Source organism: Copadichromis virginalis, linkage group LG13 (genome assembly GCF_057382275.1).
Source record: "Copadichromis virginalis isolate Kocher_CV1m ecotype Utaka linkage group LG13, C_Virginalis_male_GT1.1, whole genome shotgun sequence".
NCBI classification, from domain to species: domain Eukaryota; kingdom Metazoa; phylum Chordata; class Actinopteri; order Cichliformes; family Cichlidae; genus Copadichromis; species Copadichromis virginalis.
Window position 1 is genome coordinate 10,803,423 of NC_140630.1, and position 23,779 is coordinate 10,827,201.

Consider the following 23,779-nt stretch of genomic DNA (forward strand, 5'->3'; position numbering starts at 1 on the left):
TCTAACTTTATGCATAATTCTAACGATTTTCTTTCTGCAGCAATATGTAAATGGATTTTTTTTATGTTACTTAAATTTATAGATAACTGGGCAGAAAGAAGAATTATATTACTTAGGACTTAGTTGAAACTTGGTATGTCTGACATCATGTCTCAGTCCTGACATGGCTTTGGAAAATGTGAATGAATGCAGCATTTTGAACTTTTAATTGTATTTTGATTACATTAACAGCTTTTCCTTTTGTTCCCTAGTGATATAGACCTACCCCTTTGACACTTATAATGCACCAAAGTATTTAAGTAATAGATAAACTAATAAAACTAATAAACTAATAAATTACTAATATGTTTGTCACTTTCTGTTATATAAATTTCACATTTTGTTGTGAATGAACAAAAACTTTTCGATTTATAAATAAAGGACAGTCTGTAAAATTATTTATTTTTCTGTAATTTCACACATTTATCACGTAGAAAAATGAAGCGTGCTGTTGAAATTGCACTTCTTTTTGTTATGTTGAGACATCTCAGGGATTAAATGTTTAGTTATGTTTCTTTACACTGACAGAAAGAGAAGTAGCATTTCTATGCCTCACTTAAGATTAAAATAGGCTGTGTGTAGCTCACGAGGTTAAGTGAGTTTGACATCCCTTGTCTATAGTAATACTCTATAGAGGCTGGCAAACAGTGCACCAAAACTACCACTAGATGGCAGAAGTGCCACACGATTTGCTGTAAAGAGGTTCGGTATCTTACTACTGAGTCACACTTTCTTTTGTGAGAGTTCAGTGTGGAAAAGTGACCGTACTCTGAATCATATATGCAGAAAAATGTATGGCTGTGAATTTATAGTTGCCTAAAGTGCATACCATACAGTGGGCAAATTGACTCAATCACCCAACTGACTCGCTAACTTCTGAACATGTTAAGTATTCATAGGTACATGAGGCAGTGACTCATACATGTATTTGGAGTGCAAGTTGTTTTTTTACACCTGCTGCCAAGTGTCAGAATACTTAAAGGCATTTGAAAGACTGTAACTGAGATCTTAATGTTAAGGGTGCAGGACTACTAGTCATGATGCTATTTTGGCTTGTCATGGCTACAAAGGGGGTAACTAGAGTCAAATAAAGTAACTGTTTTAAGGACTTTTCAAGTACATTATTAAAGATGTAAGTCATGTTTAATTATGATGATGTCTCTCAAGTAGTAATAGCTGTTTTAATTAGTTTCCTCCTCCCTCTCCTTAACTCACAATTTTCTCCCTATGCAAACCCATCTTTCTCACCTCTTTTTCACCTTCCCCCCGCTGTCGAACCTGTATGTTTTCCCTTTTTCCTTTGTACATCTCTGCCAGTATCTTCCCAAAGACATCCTTTACTTTTCTAACTCTTACTTTTCTTTCTTTCCCATATCTTCCCTAGTATAACCAATGAGGCAGGAGCATCCATCTACAGTGTGAGTCCCGAGGCAGTCCAAGAGATGCCAGACCTGGACCCTAACCTTAGGAGTGCAGGTACACCAAGCTGCAAAGCTTGATTGTTGTCAAGTAGCAAGTAGATTTTTCCTGGTTTAATGTGTTGTTTTTGTGGATAGCAATATGAATAAGGTTGGAAATTTGGTAGTCAGGAACAGCTGTATGTCCACTGGTTTCAGCTTCAATTTTATTTTCCACCTTTTTTTTTTTTTTTTTTTTGCATAATGCTTTCATACATCAGTGAATTTCTGGCATTGCTTTTTGGTTCTCCTCTGTCGCCCTAACTTTGCTTTACCTCTCTGCCTCCCTTGCCAATTCTTCCTAACTCTCTGCACATACTACGTCATTGAAAACACAGTAGAATATAAAGGAATCACACTGAGTTTTGGAGAATAAATGTTTCCAGCAGACTTCCTCTATAAAAACCATAAATCAGCCAAGGCTGGATTATTCCTCACTAGTATCCTGTGGTCAGCAGCACAGAGCACTTGCAGAGAGCCATATTTATACCCATAACGAAAACCTCAAGAAATCTACTGAATTTATATTTGGATGCTAAGCCTCGACACCATGAATAACAGTGTGTGTCTGTTTTGCCTTTCGGGGGTATCTTTGCTATTGCCTTAGTCTAAATGAATGGCTGTGTAACACTGTATGCAGGGGGGTGTTTTGACTTATTACACTGATTATTGTGAGATTAGGGACACCTAGTGGAAATAGGTAATATTTTACCCATTTCCAGGGATTACTGTTTTTGTTCCACTTATTTCTGCTCCTCCCGTCTCCCCTCTGATCAGAGGACTGCTGTTACTAACTGGTTTTCAGTCACTCATTGCAGACATGCTGCATCTCTTTAAAAGTTGGCCTGTTGTAATCAAGTTTTTTCAGCTCATGATCTGATTGAGAGTAATGATGTTTGAGAGGAGTGCGAGCAGTTCATTTTCTTTCTCAGTTCATGCTCTGCAACAAAAACTGTGCAGCCACATCATCAGTGTCTCACCAGAAGGCTGGATGTCTCCGTTTTCTCCTGAGTAATGTGTCTGGCCAGGGCCTTCGTCAGTTGTTGTGCTCTTCATTGCTTCCCATTTTTGTAGTACTGTATTTGGCTCATAAACTTTCAATAAGTGCTGGAGAGTTCTGCTGGACTCCATTTACAAATAACCTCCCTTCAGAGGGGGGGTGGGGGTTAGAGACGGAATAAATGGAAAGAGTATAGGAGAGTTTTGGTGGTGTACTGAGCAAGGCTAGGGTTGAAACTCCATCCCTGTCTAAATATTATCTCAGGCAGCAGGCTCCTGCCGCAGCCAGAGGAGAGAGAGGAGGACCATTGATTCCAGACATACTCCCTCTCTTACATCCTATTCTTCCCTTTGTCTGCCTTTTCCACCTCAAAGATCAGAATCTGATGCATCCCATGCAGCATACTACATACACAAAACGGTGGATAGGGCAGGAAAGGAAGGACAAATGAAGGGACAAACTGTTCCCTGAAATTGATCAATGGATGAGCAAATCGTTGGTCATAATTGTGTTGTGATGCCAAAGTTTGGGGAGTATAGCAGTTTTTTTAAGTTCTATTTTTTAAGGAAACTCAAACTACTAAAAATATTTATGTATATATTGCTTTTTCTCTTTTTAAAAATTATATAAATGGAAAAGACATAACAGTGTACGGTAACGCCCAGAGCTGGCATCCCCTTTGTCTTGCCCATGGTTATGTAAGTACACAATTGATTGGTTGTGTTATTCTTCTCCGCTTGGTGTGTGCTCGTGGGGAAATGCCGTGTGTATGTGAATAAGATTATTGTAATTTTTCTCTTTGTCATTTAGAAAATCAGAAAAGACGTGTGATCTAAACCTTAAAGACTCTGTCATAAAACAAACCCAACGTTGGTTGAGGAGTATTGTGTATTTGTTTGTGTGCTACGTTTGACTGTTTTTGCCTGAGGGCACAGAAGTGGATAAATTGGTGTTTTTAAAGGTTCATGGCTCAAACATCTATCAGCAAGCTAAATGACAGGTGCAGCAACTCCAGCTGAATGCCAGCTTTAATTATTATTAGTGGGGGTGGAGGAATGACAATTAGGTTTGGCCTGCCCTCAGGCCAACACAGTAATATGCAGACAATTAGCATATCGAGTAATTACGCATACTACTATGGATTTGCATATTCAATAACTGTGAGTCAAATACCAAGTTTATGAAAAACACAAACCACGGATTCCCATGAGACGTAGAGGTATCTCATGTGTGTGTGTGTGTGTCTGTGTGTGTGTGATGGCAGTGTCGATTGGAAGACGTGTCCAAGATCCGCTGGCTGAGCTTGTGAAGATTGATCCCAAACACATAGGCATTGGAACATATCAGGTAAGTTAGCTTTTAGCTTTTCGATTGTCTGCTTTTGTCAATGAAGACAAATATTCCAGGTGTACAATAAGGCACTTATGTTTATTTTGATTTTAATGTTTCGTATTTACTTTAGTTATCAAAGATGGTCTTTTTAGGAGAGTCCAGATCAAATATTTCATACCAACAATAATGTAATCATGCATTTGCATTTCTATCCTTTCATCCTCCAAAGCACAAGTTGCTTTTTACTAGAGTTTAGGTGCGACATTTATCTTTTAGGCAAAACCAAGAGAGCAGAAACGTAACTGAGTCCTAAAAAGAAAAAGCGATGAGAGGGATGAGGAAAAAAGGCAAAACAGGCAAGCAGGGACAAAGAAGATAAACTTGGCTGAGAGCTGTGTCAACAGATGATGCTAAGGATGACTAATTCAATTAATGGAGATCAGGCATGACGTATGTTTGGACATTTGCTTTTGCTTGTTTAATTGCCGTTCTCTGTCCGTTTGTGTGCACTGCCAACTCTTTTATACTCTTTCCAGTGTCTGTGTGTGTGTGTGTGTGTGTGTGTGTGTGTGTGTGTGTGTGTGTGTGTGTGTGTGTGTGTGTGTGTGTGTGTGTGTGTGTGTGTGTGAAGTGAGCTTACTGTTAGCATCAGCTATGAATGCAGTATTGTTCTCCATGTGGTCTTGGAAGAAAAGGCTATGAGGAGATGGAAATAAGTAGAAAACGGAAAAGAATGAGGATGACACAGGCAAATACAATAAGGTCACAATAAACGACTGTCAGCTGTACATGATGGATCCAGTATTAGATGCTATGTACTACAAAAAAAAGTAATAATAAAGTTATTTTTAAGGCTTTATTGGATATAGTTAAAGCAGGTAGAAGAGAGGGTGTAAACTGCAGAACATGTAGTGCTTTTTTGCAGCAGTTGTTTTTCAGTTATATTGTTAAATTGGTAGAATTCCTGTTCCTGATAAAGATGTGAGGACCATTTAATTATTGGGCAGTGATGAGAGAGAAGAGCTGATGTACTGTAAGGCTGAGTGAGTTTTCAGGTCTAGTGTTAAATTGGTGGAATTCCTCTTTGTAATAGAAATGTGAAGCCCATTTAATCACTGGGAAATGATGAGAGAGAAGAATTGATGCACCGTAGGACTGACTTTATTTTGATTAACTTTTAATTTAATTTAATTTTAATTGCTAAAAAAGCAGATATTTTTGTCATTGATGAAAAAGAATTTTTGCTTTTGGCTTAGTAAAAAGGAGACTGAAGTTGTTATCAGTTGGTTTTTCATTCATCAACTAACAGATGAGGTGCTGTTTATCTGCTGAGAGGAGGTTTCTGCTCACTAAGTCAGTATTGTACAGGGTAAATTGTAACTAAGTAATACACTGATATCTTTTATCAAGGTTATTTCAAGAGCTGTCATTCAAGGAGCGTAAGAAGCATTTTCATGTGTTGCTTTGGGTAATATTTCAGTGTTAAGAAAAAGAATTCACCAGTGGAAGAAGAGAAGGAAGGGAGGGGGGTTAAAAAGAACAGCAGAGGGTGACAAAAGTCAAAGTAAAGGAATGATGGGAAAAATTTAACATTTGAAAGTAAAAGGAGGAGGTCATATTGTTCAAATGATTGTGTGCATGGCTGTGTGTGTTAGGTCACAGGCCCGTGTCTCTCATCACGTCCTGATCTTGACTCTCTAGGGTGCTCAGGGTTCTGCACCTCCCGCTCTCAGATCATGTGACTAGGTCAACAAATGCTAATCTTACCGAGTAAATAAACTCTGGGTGCTGACAGATATGAGATGGGACATCATCTTGACCTGTGTATGAGCTCACGCAAAGCATACACACTTTCTTCCCATCCTTTTTCAGAGTCAGTATGTAATGTGTGTGCATACATTTGCATTGGTGTATACGTGAATGTATATGTGTGAGAATAGGGCAGTCATGCATGCGTTTGTTTTCTAGCAAGTTCTTTTATATGGCCTTTTGAGCTTTCGGAAAGTTTATTGCCATTAGACCCAAAAAGCATAAGGGTAGATGTAACTCTAGACAGCTGGCACAGCATGCGCTCTCTTTCTCTCTCCCTGCTGACCCAGTGAGTGACAGCTCTGAGGGAAAGACGGAAATGAGCTGAGGGCTAAAGAAGTGAGGCCCATTAAAATCAGATTGGACGCAAGTATTGGGGTGGGAATGCTGTTTTCACTGTGGATCCGCTGGCTGACAGTTTTCCTTTTTTTTTTTTTTTTTGAATGCTGAAAAGCCAGAAACATGTCAGAATGAGGAGCCAGTGTCATTAGCTTTAACAGGACACTGACATTTAAAAGACTACTTACACATCGGCACAATACAGAAAACTAAGTGTGTAAACATTGCTGGAGTCTTCTGTTCTTTAATAATTAGACACTAACTTTCCTTTGAACCAGACCTCCACCTGTCAGTCACCTTTATGTAGCTATGGTCTGTTGACAGCTGGGAAATCCCCAGGGATGTGAAATGAACTACTGGAAAATACACACACACAGACGCACACTGCTGTGTAAGAAAACATTACCCGCCAGCCGGATATTAAAGAAACTGTCATTCTTCCCCTCACCTTTGTTGATTGTTTTTCTCTTCCAATTCTAACTTTTTGTAAAACTCTTCACACACCTGAACTAATGCCCTTCATCTGCCTTCCTTTAATTTCATGTTTTCTTTCAAATACTACAACGTGTTAGGAGTGGGTAATACAACCTCAAAATTATAGTGCAATATTTCAAGGAAATCTGAGATAATGATATAAGGATGTAGAAAAAAAAACTGATCGCAGCTTGTAGGCAGCATTTATAAGTGTGAACAAATTCAAGGGCATTTTTTGTACGTCTTTTCTATTGAGCCACTGTCATTGATGCCATCGAAAGTGTGAATCTGTTGCCACAAGGTGCCGCCAGCACCATTATAGTGCAATACTAGTGACACAGCATTGTATACAGTGACACAGCACAAGTCAAATGTAAGCACAAAAGTAACCTAGGAAGTGCTTTCCCTGGAAATTTTAACAGTAACGTAACTGTTTAATACTTTTGTGCAGCAGTAAGTAAAGTAACTTAATCCTGTACCTCTTCATGAGCCTGCACAATACTGTCACATATTAAAACTGAAACTGAAAACCCCTTGTGAAGAAAGTGTCTATGACTCCTTTGGCATGTTTTTCACCCTTGAATGGTAGTGCCTATGGGGCAGACAGGAGCAGGCAGAGCACAGGGAAAGAAGAAGAATAAAAAATGAAGGCTTGACAGTGATTGATAGTTCCTGCCTAGTCGCTTTGGAGCGTGGGAAAAAAAAAGCAAGCTCTTTAAGACTTGGCAGAAGGTGCCAAAAACATTAGGAGATACTATTTTAATGATTTCCTTTAGATTTGTTCAAGCATGTTTTTGAGTGTTTGTGCATTTAAGCAGGGTGTTAAATGAATAAACCTTGCATCTTTGTTTGTATAATGGATTTACAGAGGCTTGTGCCAAATATCTTCTTATTCTGCAATAAATAATACATATCTGGCTGCCAGGCTACTTATTTTAAGGTTGTACAATTTACTTTCCCTTGTTTAAATTTCTTGGTAAGTGCTTTCTAATTGCTACCTTTTTATATCAAAATTAGTTTATATAGTAGGATATTCAAGGGAAAAAAGCACACAAACCTCATAGTTAACAAGAGCAAACAGCAGAATTGTCAAATAAGAAATAAACTATTTAAAAGAGAGGAGGAAAGGTGCATTTTTTTGGTTCTTAAAATGATGATTTAAATCAACTGTGTCCTTAATTTTTCATCTATATTAAACAAAATGCAAACATTGCCTCTAATCTTTTTGTTAATGGAACATTTGAATAGAGTATTTTGTCCAAATTCTCAAACATGATATTTTCCAAGTGAAAACCTAAATAGATGAGACTTCCTGTGCCTCTCTTGAAGCGCTTTCTGTTCTAGTTTTCTCATGTTCTGTTTTGCACTCCCTTGGGTAATGTGTGACCGTGCATGTGTTTGTGCACACGAGTATGTGCTTGGTTAGGTCGTTAAATGCCAGTCATTCATCAGCACCCGAAAGTGATATGATGGCAAGGACATGTTTTTATGATTTTCTATCACCTTTCACAAAGACCTGATAGCTATTACTTAACTTCCTGAGCTTCCATAATGATCACTCTTGTGTGTGCATGCACACTCCCACGCTTTAACTACTTTAACTGTATGCACTACTTGCCTAACCTGTAACCTAACCTTAAAATTCATCTTAAAAATGGTTATTAAAATTTATTTTTATATTGAAGACTTGCTTTTTGTCCCTTCAAGAAAGACAAGTTTGATAATATGCCTGTAGAGAAGAGTCACTGATTAGTCTGCATATTGTCTTAGACTTTCATAAAGTAATTGTTGTGACCACATTTAGGGGCCTAAAACATTAGTAATGCCTGCATCCACAAACACAAGCATACTCAGCCAAGGCTCCATATGTAGAATACATATACAGGTCTCAGAGGCCTTAAAAAGTGCTGTCAGTCAAGATCATGACCTTCAAATAGCCTTGTTTATTTGTACATAGTTCACTTATTATGTGAAACTGAATGACTTCACTCAGCAGTTTCACTCCATTGTCTATCTGTCTGTCTTCAAAATTGGTTTTCCCAACTTCACTTTGGTGCCAAGTACATTGTGGATTGTTGACAACTGGGAGGAGATCTGTGAAGGGGTGGGGGTTGAGTTTGGTGATGCAGAATTTGGAATCATGGCTGCTGCTGAGGCAGCATACCTTAGTTGTTGCTCTGGTTGATTTAAATAAACAGTTTTAACTAATCAACCTCAGGTAGATGTGACAACATTCACTGACTTGTGGCTTCCCACATTACAAGAATTAATACATGAGTATAAGCCTTTGTGTCTCAGTTTGAATACAACACTTGGAACCCAACAGACATTTGATCTTAATTATTGAGTTCCTGTTTCTCTTTATTCTTTATTCTTCTACCTTATTATTCTAGTTGCTCAGACCTTTTTGCCTATTTGCACTACTCTGCCTGGTTTACACTCAATGTCATTTACCCTTACCTGAATACTGTATGTTGTATATTGTATAGCTTTCTTGTTAATTTGTATTGTATTTATTTAAATTTTTACTTTTTAATTATTTTATTTGCATTTTTTAATCACTCTCTTATATTTAAATGTTCATTGCTATTTCATCTAGGGTTTGAGAGTAACGAAATTTCTATTCTCTGTATGTCCTGTACATGTGGCAGAATTGACAAATAAAGTTGACTTTGACTTTGACTTTGCTGGTTAACTACTCCCTCTGTTCCGCTCCTTCTGCTAATTCCTGCTATATCTTTTGGTCCTCACAACTTTTATACTTTTTGAGATATTAAGCTTTTTATGCCATTTTTTGGCCCATTTTGCTGAATGGGACCACATTGCGAGTGTGATCACTGGTTTTGCTTGCCTGGCTGAGCCATGTTTTAGCTCAGTGAGATGAGCAGCCGTTCTCAGAGCAGGAGGGCTGGGATCGAATCCCGCTTATGGCAACATTTTTTTCAGTTAACAGTTCAACTTTTTTTTCACTCTTTTCAACACAAATTTCAGCTTCTTCACCACTTTTCAGCAGAATTTTCATTCTCTTTTGCTCTTTTTAGCAGAATTTTCAGTCTGTTCTGCTCTTTTCAGTAGAATTTTAGGTTTTTCACCTCTTTTGAGCACAAATTTCAGTTTCTTCTGCTCTTTTCAGCACAATTTTCAGGTTCTTTGTCTCTTTTTGCTGAACATTCAGCTTCTTCACCTCTTTTCAGCACAATTCAGCTTCTTCTGCACAGTGGACATTTTGCCTCTCATCATATTTCTGGTTGAGACCGAAAGTGGTTTGGCTCAGTGGGATGATCAGCTGCCGTGAGATATGGTGGCGAAGATTCAAATCCTGCCTGTGGCGGTTGCCGCACATGTTCCCCTGCTTGCATGCACTCTTTCTTGACACTCTTCACTGTACCCTTTCAAATACAGCCATTTTCAGCAAGCACTTCAGCTTCTACAACTCTCTTCAGCTGATAGTTTTGCTTCTTCTGCTGTTTTCAGCAGATTCCACTACACAGCATTCACACTGCATTTCCTCAGGAAATGCAACTTTTTCTAGTCTCATAGTTAACCTTCTGTCATTTACATCCCTCAGGCTCTTCTTCTTTCATATAAACGATCAGCCTGCTGTCCAAAGACATTCATTCATTACTGTCAGTCCCCTTTCCCTCTCTGGTTTACTCACCTTCTGGTTCACTGCAATTTTATAAATGTCGAAATGACAAGGTATTCTAGGTTTTATCAGTAAAGTACCTCTCTAAAAAACCCTTTTTGTTTTGTCTCTTTTGTAGTTTTCATCACTGTGCTTCTCTCACTGTCTCTGATTGACATGTGGTAACTCAACAGTGTTTAAGTACTTGAGGTGCAGAAAGAAGCACTTTGTTCCTTTGTATTGGTTGGCTGGCTTTGGCTGGTTTCCGACCAATCCAAACATAACCTTCTCACATAGGGATCCACTCCATTGGTTCTGTATGAATTTGAGGTTTGGGTGCTGGGAGTTTGGACGAAGGAATGAGGGAGTGGAGGTGATTTTCAAAGAGATAGTAGCATATATAGCTTTGTCTGGCAAACCACCTCTATGCTTCCACATCACCTTACAGCTCTAATCTAAATACTATGAAGAACATTTAGCAATGATCTAGATGGCTCAGATGGAAAATCTGCATTAAGTTGCGTATGTGATTTCTAATGTTCTTTAGTTAGTGTGTACCTCGAGGTGAGTTGAATATAAAATGAAAATAGAAGAACACTAGGTCAGTGCATCCCTCTAAAGCTAGAATTTGCAGCTTAAAAATAGTGATCGTGCCATTTTATTTGACTCGTCTGTTGCATAATCAGATAGAAAACATACCTCACAAAGTGTGACACGTGGATCGATAGATAAAAAGATACAGCATGACATGCTTCACTGGTGCTGTTAGCGCCACTGTAAACTGTGACGCAGAGCCATGCGGGCCTCTGCTGCCTGGGTGTTGAAGCGGAAACACACGGACTGGATTGTGGATGTTTAATAGAGCAGAACTCTTTCACTCCAGCTCTGAAATCACAGTTGTTTAGTACAGTTGTTTTTCTTCACCTGTATTTTCTCGTTAGTTTCTTCCTTACGACATATTTGCATATCCTTTTCTGTGTAGCAGTCCCTTATTTGTTATGCAAATATCTATTATTATTGAGCAGTGTCACAATGTTTCAAGTGTAAATGTGATTATTATGATTATTGTTTACTTTTGGGAAGTTACTATAAATGCTTATTAAGCTACATTTTTAGTGTTTCCATCCCTAACCAAGCAGCACCTAAAGTGTTCTAGTGTTTCTCACGCCTGTATAAGGTTTCAGCAAGAATCTAAGAACACATTCAGTGGATTTTTCCTGCAGGTTAAAACTCACACTACCTTACGCACCTCCAACTTTCTCACGTGAGAAAATTCTTTTCTGGTATGACAGGTGATTTCCTCCTCCTTGTCTTCTCTTTCTCATGTGAGCTTCTGCTTCTAGAGCCACTCAGCAGAAATCATAAATCATTCGTAGTTTTATTTGTTCCTGTTCGGAATTTTTTTTAAATTATTGTCTCCAAAAGGCCTCTGGTTATACTTACAAAGAACAGATTGTAGATGCTGTTTTTCTCCAGAACTACTTTGTCTTTTAGCTGTAAGTCATCCTCTGTCTGCTGAGCAAAGCTACATCTGTTGTAGGCTAAGTGCTAACTTAAGATAACAAGATAGAAATATTTTTGTAACTATATAGCATAAAAATGTGTGATAAGTATTGGAGGTTCTGTGCTGAAATTACATATTGTAGTTCACAATGGCCAAGCAAAAACTTTGGAGCCCCATGTGTTCTCTGTCTACCGCGCTCTCCCTCCTCTATCCTCATCTGTCCTCCTATCCTGTTATTGCTGACAGAGGGTGTGTTTGCTAGCTGCTCTTGTTGTTATCTGTTTACAAGTCAGTGTTTGTTAAAAGCTTGATCATGTTACAGGACAGCACATGCTAGTCTCAGTCATGTTCATGCACATGACAGACATACACATGCACACAAACACATTCAAAGACCAACAGTAGTCTAGTTTAGAGTGTCAGCTAATCCTCAAGCAGTTGCTGAGACATCAGCCTGTAGCTGAACTCCTGGATTTTAACCACAACACAGGGCTTCGTGTTTCTCACTGCCAGACCTTATATTTCTTTAAGATTATTTGGTTGTGTACTTAAGTAGTTTGTTGACAATAATTTTCTTTCCTTTCCTTTCTTGCTGTCAACCTTTCTTATTTAAAAAAAAAAACAAACAGGCTCCACTGCTTTTGAAAAATATCTCCTGTTTAATGTTTGATTGGCTGGTCGATGAGAAATGTGAAAGTTTCATTTGGAGGTACTTTTATAGACTGAGAGCTACAATGACAAGAACACTGTATTACTGGGAAAAATCACAGAAAGGCCTAACGAAACATTTTCCTTTCACTTCTGTACTTCTCCTGTCAATCAGTTTTCTCACTCCCTTTTTTGTTTAAAATTTGCCTCATATTTGCTGTATTGCTGTCAGCACAAGATCAAGTAGCAGTATGTGGTGAAAATGGAATATAATATATGGGAATTAACCTGAACACGCTCAAGTGAAGTCTGTTAAAATCTTCCATTAAAATATTTTGATAAACAGATTTGGATGGGAAAAAAGAAAGCACAGCTACATGCAGCTGTGTTAGTTTTTAGTGTTCATCTGTCCCAAAGAGGTTTGAAAAATCCTAAGAATTCCTGTATTTGCTGTCACACACAGATAAAAGCAGTGATTTAAAGTTGTTTTCTTTGCTTAACCAGTTTTTGCCATGTGTCTTTCTGTCTCTGTGTGTGTCTGTACTTTAAAAATTCCCTGGTTTTGTCAATATGTTTCTTTTTTCTCTTAGCATGACGTGTCAGCTGGAGCTTTGAAGACAGCATTGGATGGCGTGGTGCAGGAGTGTGTGAGCTTTGTTGGTGTGGACATTAACATCTGCTCTGAGATACTGATGAGGTAGAGTACCCAAAATGACATATCGCATAATTTCTAAAAATCAATTCAGTTTTATTTATATAGCAACAAACCACAACAGCACTTACCTCAAGGTGCTTTAAATTGTAAGGTAGAGACGCTCCAATAACACAGAGAGAACCCCAATAATCAAACAACAAGTATGCACTTGGCAACAGCCTGCTTTAGCCCGCCTTAACCTTAAATTGAAGGAAGAATTTCAGAGTAGTCCTCCTTGATTATTCCATATACTGTGCAATATACCATTACCACAAGCAGTAAAACAGCCTGAGCTCATGATGCTGTCACCACCATGCTTAACAGCTGGTACAAAGGTGTTAATTTTGGAGCAGGGCTTCTTTCTTGGTCAGGATCATCTTGTGAAGTTAGGACATTGTAGAAAAAAATGTAAGTGAATGTATGTACACATTTGAACCTGTATGTATGCTTTTGAGCCTGTGTTGATTAAAGAAAATCCAAATTAAATTCAAACTTCTGCACCCAATTTGTAGTGGAAACAAAAGTTGTAGTATGATGTGATTTGATATGATTTGATTGAGAAGTCACTAGCCAATAATCTTGCAGTGCTCCTCAGTTTCACCGTGTACAGTTTCTAAACACTAAAATGGGAATTATACTCAGCTTAGACTGAATTGTGGGACTCACATTGCCTGTGTCCGTCTTTTACAGACAGTTTATGTTTGCAAGATTCTTTGCCTATGTTGTCACAGAAGAGGGTTCTTACTGAGCGTGGCTGTAGACTCAGACTAGAGATGCATTAAAATAGCTTGTTTGGGACCAGTGAGCTGTCTTGCTAATGTTAGATGATAATTAAGAATCAAAACATCAAACATACCTAAAAACATTTAATACATGTCCTCACAAGCAAGTGCATGTTTGCACTCAACCACTGTGTGCTGCACAAATACATGCAGACAGAGACAAAATTCTGAAAACGAGATGAAGACGGACTCAGACCTCTGGCATACTTTCCCTTTGCAGTCACAACATGGCAAGGCTTCATTCACACTCATGCACAGGCCATTGCATGATCTACACACACAAAAACACAGATGGCCTGCCAGTTTTCTGTTTAGACTAATGCTTCACACCTTGGCCCACTTACTGGGCTGACTGGTATTAACAAAGAGGATTAGGAACAGTGGACACAATTAAACTCACAGAAACATACATGCTGAAGAAGAAACATGCAAGAACACCGTGCACACATGTGCTTATTTGTTACAACTTGTGCAGTATAAACATGAGTCAAAAGTAGGAAGTGCAGAAATTTCATATGCACACTTTTTGCAGTGGAGACAAACAGTATGAATTGAGCTGGCATTAGCTGCAAGGCAGGCATCAGGTCATCTGTTTACCTGTCTGCTCTGCAAGTGAGCGTTTTCCATTCCTCCACAAAGTTAAGCTATGCACAAACGCACATGAAACACACACAGACGTGTTGATGACTGAGGTATTATGCCGAGTGTTGACATAGCCACATGCTTTAGCATGAGTGAGTCACTGTGGGCATTAACAGAGCAGACCTAATTGAGTTTCAAATCACCTCTCGTCTTTGCTCAGCCTGAACTGGACAAATATACATGCTTAATATTGGCTTATGTGTGTCACTTGTGTTTCCAGTGCTTGCTTAAATGCCAGGTCACGGTTGCAGAATCTGCTGTTTGTTTGGTGTGGGTGTGTGTGTCTAAGCCTAATACTGTAGAGTTATTATAGGTGATCCCATAGGTATACAACCTATATGGATATCAACCAAGCTTGAGATCCTACTTATTTAATTACCTGTTCTGTTTTGTTGTTTTAGCATCTAGTGTAGAATGATTTTAAGAAGTTGTTTGAATATATTGTGAGATGAGTAATTTTTCTCCCTTCAATCTGTTGTTTTATCTCCTAGGCATGTAGCAGGCTTAAATGCGGGAAGGGCACGGAGTATCACAGAATGGAGAGAGCAGCACGGTCCCTTCATCAACAGGGAGCAGCTGAAGCTGGTCAAAGGCATGGGGCCCAAGTCCTACCAGCAGTGTGCTGGCTTCATTAGAATAAACCCACAAACTCTATCCAGGTACGCACTCATATACACAGTATATCCACATAGATAGACCTAAAAGCAAGCAGACAAACACTCAAATTCTGTTTCACAATGTTGTCTTTTTTCATGCAATGGTCTGTTGGAACAAACTGCTAAAACGCCCTGTTTATTCATAGACATTTTGTGTTATTTAGCCATGCAAGTAGTTTAGATAAACTTGCACCCAAGTTCTGAGAATTTCTCAATGGGGTTCAGTTCGTAGTGTTCAAAGCAGTAAAAATTACAGTTGAATTACCATCCAAGAGTTTGTATCGTGTATATCATGTAAAACAGAGATGGGTTGAAGAAGTTATTTATGATTTATGAGGAGTGTGATGTGATGCAGAAATTATTCTAAAGAAAAAATGTTTTAGTTACTCTAGATAATCGTGTCAAATGTGTTGGGAAATACTGACAGTGTACTTGGATTATTTCAAATATCCATCCATTCAGTATTTCTGACATTTTTCCCTCCGAGATGATGGGGGCAGCAGTCTAAGCAGTCTAGCAACTCAGACCTCCCACTTCCCAACCACCGGTGCGTTTTCAAGCCAACTTAGAGATATAATGTTTCCAGGTTGCCGCAGGTCTGCGGCAGGATCTCCTCCCAGAGGGATGTGCCTGAAGCACTTGTACCGCTGTTATATTTGGATGGAAGCAAAATTCACAGGGCTCAGTAAAGCAAAATGCAGCATGTTTCCATGGCTTGATAGACTTTCTTTTCCTTTAATGTTTATATAAAACAATATATAGTCTTAGAGCAGGAATACTGGGGTGATTTAAAATGCATTTCTTTCTTGCCAAAACAGTGTCAGATCATCATCTAACCAGGCACCAGAAGTGCCCGAGAAACCTGCAGCTAAGAAAGGCAAGGGAAAAACTGGTGTCAACGTCTCAACCTCATTTAACCCCCTCGATCAGACCTGTATACACCCGGAGTCCTACCATGTAGCACAAAGGTACAGTGCACACAAACACACACGGACGCTTGAACAGCAGCCCACCCCACTGGCTAAAGCATGTTCAGGCTATGATGGAGTTGATTTTGACACCATCTCACATGGGGTTGGTTATAGTGGTGGAGGGCTCTGATTTGATTTACACAGACATGGGATACAAGAGAGGAGGCGTTGGCTGTGGTGTGTGTGTCCTTGTGTGAGAGATGATTGTTAGCGCTGCGGATGCTGATATCAGAAGCACATTGAGCATCTGTGTGTGTGTAACAGATGGACACACAAAACGGAGGGAGAGAGAGGGGGCCCTCTCTCATCCAGCTGTAGTCACTCAACTGTGTTTAGTCTACATAAGTTCTGACACTAGTGGTTTTAAGCATTGCTCTCCTCTTGTTGATGGTGTCTGTACATATATGTGGGGAGATGTATCTCTGTGCACACACGTGCAGATAGATTGATGTTGCGTGTATGAAACTTCCTACTTCAGTGTCTGTGTGTTCAATACAGACTGCACTAGAGAGTAGTTCATCAAAGAAGTATTGGGGATCAGAGGTCTTAAAATATAAGAGCACACATTACTCTTCTGTTAATACCCTCTGCACTCCTTTTTGAGCTGCACGCGTTTAGTTACATTTATTTGTTTTTCTCTTTTATTTTTATTTATTTATTTGGCAGACACGTGTCTCGTCCATACTTTCAGCTCTCTCACTGCCCCTCCCTGTCACTTTCTCAATGGTGCCTCACATTAAAACTTCTTTTAACCAGAATTACCAACCGTTTAAAGATATCTTTAGCATTTTTCCCATAGAATTTAACTCCACAATTGAAATTTCTCACTGGACATCTAATCGTTCTCTGCTTTTCTATTTCTCTTGCTGTTCAGAATTCTTAATCCTGTGTTGGCAAATGCATTATCCGGTGTTATGGCTGTATTATAATCCAAGTCTGGGAATGTACTCCATTCAGTATGGGTTCTGAAAGTATCCCAAAGTGTGTTGTGGTTTCCAGCACATCACCTGTCTCTGTAAAGATTTTCAGTACATGAAAAGCCATGTCAGTTCTTGCTCTTTTATTTTGACAAACCAGAAAATAAGTAACCTTCCACTAAACTTAAAATCACAGGGTATGACAGTGATCTGGAAATAGACCATACTACTTGACGAGTGTATCACTCATTGGGCTAGTTTGGATGTCTTTTTACGTAAACCTTTAGATTATAGCTGTAAAAGTCTTGGTGAGTTATATTCATAATCAAAGAGTTACTTGGAAAATCACTAATTTGTATACTGACTCAAAATCAGAACTCTAATAATCGCTACTAATCACTAATAATCTAATCAACTTGAATTGATTAGATTATTAGCTGTGAGAGCATCACTGAGATACCCCAAAGATTTTCTCTCCTCCTCACCTACAAATGGTGAAAACAAGGTTTAGAGGGAGAATTGTAAAGGAATGCTTGTGTGTGTTAGTGTATGTGTATGTGTGTGTTTGTGTGTGTCTTTATGCTGTATAAGGAATATCATGTTCATCGCATTAGTGGAACTGGATCCTCCATTACTGCTCACAGCCTACACATCCACCCTTTTTTGTAACCATATACACACACGCGCACAAAACCAGAAACACAAGAGCACACACATGATTTTTCCACCTTTAAAAAAATAAAAAATAAATCAGTGAAGCCTAATTCTGTGAGTGCATTATGTGAAATATTTAATTGTAATTTGGTTTGAGACAGCGAGCTTCCACTGTGTGATGAATATTGTTCTCATAAGTAACAGTCAGGGCCTAATATTTCTATAACTGAAGACAGAGTGGGTCCTTGATTGTATGCCTGGACAAAATCTGTATTAGAGCCCACCCAACGCTACATTCACACACACATACCAAAATACATGCACAGTGTTGGTAGCAATTATATAAGTATGAACCCAACGGTGTTGGAGGCCTGTGGACTCCCGGTACCCCTTAAATACTAACATACACCACTGAAAAATAAAATGTGAAACACACACCTACAAGTAGGGCCCTCCACCCACTTAATCTATTCTAAGATATCTCTCCTGTGCTCTTCTATTTGCTTTTATTTAGGTTTTAAGATTTTAGTATTCCTGCTACTCAACCAGTGTGCTCATACATTTAGTTTGGATTTTGAACTTCTACCACAGTGTATATGAATTAAGGAGCAGGAAAAAAAACTTATATGAACGTATATTAACTGCATGACTTAAATGACTCTATAATATATATAAAGAGTTAAAATATCAGAAATTGTACTTAATGATATAATTAAACTTGGTTGCATTGTGCAAAGAAAAGCTTTACAAATGATCCTGCTTGCTTTCTGTAAGAAATTATATGTCAGCCGCCTTTTCCTGGCTTTAGTCCAACTGGGGGTCTAGATGATATGTGTCTAAGCAATCAAGACACAACTATTTCTTTTCCTGTTAAAAGATATGTGGTTGGAAAGTTAAGAAGATTAAAGAGGCACAGGAGAGAAGACCTTATTGTTATACAGATATCCAGTTTGGTCCGAAGGTGTTGTTTCCTTACCACTAAGTCATGTCTGGCACATACTTAGCTACTATTTTGTACCGATCAAGCTTACTGGTGTTGAGAGATCGAGTCCGCTTGTTTCCCTCTTTTGGGCGTTAGACAGGGACTTTGATGGCAGGGGCCTCTCGACGCACAGCTGTCACAAACATAGTTTGTACACAAGCTGTTTTATGTTACATCGGTACTGTCCCTCCTATTGCCAAATGAACATTTCTGAACAACACAGTGTATGAATCAGGTTGGTGTGTGTGTTCTGGTGTGTTTCCACCTGTTCTGTCCATCATGTCGTGGACAGCTGCTGAGTCTGTTTGGCGTCAGCCTGCCAGTGAGCGACATCTATCACGGATGTTACCCAGCTGGTCCACACATGAACACATGCATAGAAACAAATGCAGTCACATCTATCACCAAATATGCCAAGTGCCTGTTGTAAATAATATTTACAGTATGTATAATACACACACACACACACACACACACACACACACACACACACACACACACACACACACACACACACACACACACACACATCACTTTTTTTCCCATAAACCCTGCTCGCTACTTTGGCTCTAATGCCAATTTGTTACTGTTTCTGTTTAGAGTACAGAGAGCAACTAATTAGTTTGGATTTATATCTCCGGCTCAGTGAATTTGAAATGGTGCGACTTGACTGTCTAGACATTATGTGGTGGGACATCGTGCTGGAATCAAGTGATAAAAGTGTGGCTGACAGACACGAAGTCCAGCCTTAGCACAGTGGAGGCAGTTTCATTAAACAAGGTGTCAGAGCGTTTACAGCCCAATGAGGATTTACCTGATTTACCAGGGGTAAATTAAATATGTGTTTTTGCATCCAACACAGAAAACTCCACCTTGACAACTCACAACTTTTTGCGTATTACTCACACACCTCTGCCGCTCTCCCTATTTTTCCCCAGTGCCTGCTCACTTTCCCGTATAAGCTTAATATGTTTTTTTTCCCCTCCATTTTTCCAGCATCTTTTTTTTTCTCTGTTTTTACCTTTACTGTTTGTCATCTACTCTTAGACCCCAGTCATGCAAGCCTAGAGATGGGTCAGTGACCCCTCCTGGCAAATTTCTGTTGCTAATGGAAGGGTGTTTATTCCCTTGACTGGTTGGCAAGTGGTTGCTGGACTTCGCTGGTAGTCACAAGGTGAAACTGGTTGAAAAGAGTTACTTGGTGCAGAACCAAAAACCTCCTTGCAAGTTCTTTGGTGGTTGTTTGTAGTTTGCACAGTCAATGCCGTGTCTGCAAAAACTACTCCCCTACTGGTAGCGACACTTTGCAATTAGCAATACAAACTGGAGATGGAGCATCATGTGAGCGATTGTGGTGAAACGTTTTCCAAATTTTTTTTGTGCTAGTTTATGGAATACATTGCTAGAAATATAGATAAATTATCCCAACATTTTCCCTTTTCAGTATAACGGTAGAACACTAAACTCTAGTAAATAATAATGATATTTGAATTTCTAAATCCCTAAAAATGAGTATCTATTATTGGTAAGGCTCTATGAAGTCAAGTAGGTTTGTGGTTTTATTTCTAAGCTCAAATTTCTGCACGTCTCTCCTGTCCAGATTTCTGTCTCTTGTGGGTGGGAGTGTGGACCAAATTGGGAGTACAACCCTGAAACACTGTGTGGAGAACAAAGTTAAGACAAGCAGTGTAGAGGAGCTGGCCCGCACCCTGGACACCACACCCGAGACCCTCAAACTCATTATAGACGGCCTGACGCAGCCCCCCGGGTTTGACATACGACAAAGTAAGACTCCGGCCACTCACTGATATACTGATATCAATTCAATCAGAAGAACAATACAAAGGACAATGTTGAAAATGCTGAAGGAAAAACATGTTAATGCATGTAAACATTTTTTAAAAAAAATTGGTTTTAATAGGAAAATGAGATGTTGACATTAATATGTTTACATAAATGTTACTTTGACTTTGTTATTTAAAAGGTATTTAAATAGAAGAAAGCCAATGAAACATATGTATACCCTTGATCATGCATGTTTTTTATTTCCTTATATCTCAAAACTATCAGTATTTTGAATCGTATAAAAATGTTGTAGACTGCACATATCTGCAGCCTATCAGTCACAGTAACTTCCCTTGGCCTCTCATCTTTCCTTCATGATGTCCTTTATAGGTCCCCACTGACTGATAGAAAATCAAACTTGTATTCATCCAGCTCTTTGAGAATCTTGCTAGTTATGACACACACTGACTTTTCTTGCCTTTACTATAATAGGCATGTCTTGGCAGTGTAACTTGATAGGATCTGACAGTGCTGTGGCTTCCTCCCTGTAGCCCCACAATACAAGCAGTGTGTTTCTGACAGGGTGTGATGGGTCCAACAGACTGTGTTGTTGGGCAGCGTCTCTTTGCAGAGACACACATACAAAATGCACAAAGAACTCTGTTTTTCTCCTTAATCTGAAACGCTTCAGTTCAGGCACATACAAACATACCACTAAAACCCCATCCATAGTTACAAACTGTTGCTGTAGCTCAAATTTGTTTTCTCAAGGAAAAAAATAGGACACATCTCTTGCTCTTCTGTTTTTGATTAAGCAGCCTATTTATTGATAATGAGGAAATATAAGTCAGCATCAACTCTCAAATCCTGATTAAAAATGGCACAGAGCACTTTAATATTTGTGCAACATATTTTTCTTTGACGGTCTTCCCCAAAACAGGGAAAAAAAGATGTAAGTACAAAAGAGTAATTATTTTCAGACTGGCTAGTTAAATACTATTTTATGTGAAGAGGAAAGAAGTCAAGTCTACCCACTTATTGCTGGCTAACTTGTCTTAAAATTGAGGAACGCGGCTTCAAAGTTCATTCTCAGGTTAGCCTTATTCGGTTGCAGTACACTATGCTTGGCCTCATAGCCAGTGCTCAGCTGAATAAACAGATGGGCTAAGACTACTGCATGAAATCAGTGCTGTTGGGAGGATAATTGGACGGGACTATTTCCTGGAGCACAGTCCTTTGTGTTAGTGTTACAGACAGGAAACAGGTCTTATGAGCAGGCAAAGTGGAAAGTGGGGTTTAATACACTGCTGATAAACGTATGTAGATACAAGTATTGAGTGACTGCTCGAAATGTTATGTTTTTCATGTCTGCCTCATCAACAATTTTTTTCTGCATTCCCTTATCCCACTTTTTACTCCCAAACACTTCGACTGTCTGCCACTTGTGTATTATTTTGTCATTGATATCGCTCCACACCTTGCGTCTAGCTATCTTTTTGTCATTCCCAGATTTTGGACAAGCGGACTTTAAGCGGGGCGTTGTGTCCATGAGTGATCTGCGGGTGGGTGCTGTGCTGACAGGCCGTGTGGACAACACCGCTCTGTTCGGGGCTTTTGTAGATATTGGCGTTGGCCGTGCAGGCCTCATCCACAAGAGCAACATCACCCTGGACAAGCTGCCTGTCAGCCAGCGTCGTCGCAGCCTGGCTCTAGGACCTGGGGAGCGAGTGGAGGTCCGGGTCCTGAATGTTGACCTTCAGAGGGGACGGATTGGGCTGGACCTGATCAGGGTCTTGCAATAGAGTCACTTAATACCTATGATTGTCACTAGAAGTGTGACAGAAAATTACAGGTTTTAAACTGCTAAGGCCTGAGATACACAGACCTTGGTCAGTGACCCCCCTGGCAGTCTCTGATTCTTAGGGTAAAATGTCTGTTTTGTGACCCACTGACAAGTAATTCCTGAAGGCTGGTGGCAGTGACTATTTGAGTTGTTGTAAAACTTGCTGTGCCTCTCCACTGCAACCAACACTTGAATTGAATTGATTTCCTCAGGCAACAACTTAACAACCAGTCAGGGAATACACATTTTACCCCCCATGACCAGTGCTCACCAGATGGTTGCCGACCACTCTCGAATCCTGTGTGACTAGTGCCTAACTTGGCTAGTTTTAAAATGATCAATTTCAGTGAACAGCTGTTACAAGTTTAGAAATAAAAGCAAAAATTTCAAGTCATGTTTAACAGTTAGGACTCTTCATTTGGGACTTGTTCTCAGTCTGTTTGTCATTTAGAGGGGGTGCTTTGCTCGGGACAGAGCACTACACCTGTTTGCTGAACTAAAGGCAGAAATATGTTTTCTGATCTTGAAATGAAGACTCTGATTGGATAGCTTAGTGAGATGATATTACAATTATTTGCACTTTAGTTGTTTGTAATGCTGAATACGACATACTTGAGCGACTATTGCTACTGTTTGTAATACTTGGTATTCTCATTATTTTCTTGGATTATTACTTGAATAAAAGAAAAATCAGTTCTTCACTATGTTCTTTGTCTTCTGATTTTAGCAGTTGTTATTGACTTTTGGATACCTTAAAGAAAACCATTTGAACAAACAGACTGAAATTCTGCTTAGTGCTGTTTCATCTGCAGTTGATGGTTTGAAGTTAAAATATTATACATATCTATCTATCTATCTATCTATCTATCTATCTATCTGTCTGTCTGTCTGTCTGTCTGTCTGTATATCTATACACGTATGTATAGATATATATACGTATGTGTGTGTATATATATATATATATATATATATATACATATATACGTATGTATATGTTATATCTAAATAATAAATATTGTGTTCCTGATGAAAAAGAACAATTTCAGCAAATTGTGTTATATGATATGCTTCACTTTTTTGAGGAGATGAGGAGACGCACGAGTAAAGGTGGGGGATGAGTGTGAAGCACGCTGGCATGAGGCATGGAGAAACTGAAGGTGTAAGAAATCAAGGACCTTATGTATCAAGAGATGAAAAAAACAAGTAAAAGAAGCAAGTTTTTCTTCCATGTGCACCGGAAAACATGAAAAGACAGAATGAAGGAGGGTTTGTTGAAGCAGAGGCAGCGATAGCAGGAGGAGGTGGGAGTGTTTCTGTATTCCAGACTGCGGTAAAGCCTGAAGGCTTTTTAGGCTTGGTCCCAGACACAATTATCCAAACACACACTAATCAGCTGCTTCAAAATTAATCCCAGACTCCCTATCCACATTATCTAATTTGTTTGTTTTTATGAAACTAGAATAAATAAAAAATTTAAAAATACATGGAAATATGGTTCTGAGAAAGCCTGAGGTCCCCTGTGCTAAACCTTACACTGGATGCAGAATACCGAATCACTCTTAGCACTGCTGCTTCACTATTTCCCCTTGGGGGAACAAATAAAATATATTCTATACGCACAAATAC

The 23,779-nt window shown here is 39.1% G+C and overlaps 1 protein-coding gene across 1 annotated transcript in view; it reads left to right on the plus strand.

The window, feature by feature from the left end:
• The window catches only part of srbd1 (S1 RNA binding domain 1), a 50,255-nt gene extending 27,398 nt beyond the window's left edge, over positions 1-22,857 (plus strand). The window contains exons 15-21 of the mRNA XM_085477244.1: positions 1,424-1,515; positions 3,761-3,843; positions 12,818-12,924; positions 14,837-15,004; positions 15,820-15,969; positions 20,126-20,310; positions 21,820-22,857. Of these exons, the coding sequence (XP_085333370.1) occupies positions 1,424-1,515; positions 3,761-3,843; positions 12,818-12,924; positions 14,837-15,004; positions 15,820-15,969; positions 20,126-20,310; positions 21,820-22,112 (1,078 nt within the window). The 3' untranslated portion in view covers positions 22,113-22,857. The remainder of the gene's footprint in view (positions 1-1,423; positions 1,516-3,760; positions 3,844-12,817; positions 12,925-14,836; positions 15,005-15,819; positions 15,970-20,125; positions 20,311-21,819) is intronic.
• Positions 22,858-23,779: the final 922 nt, after the last annotated feature.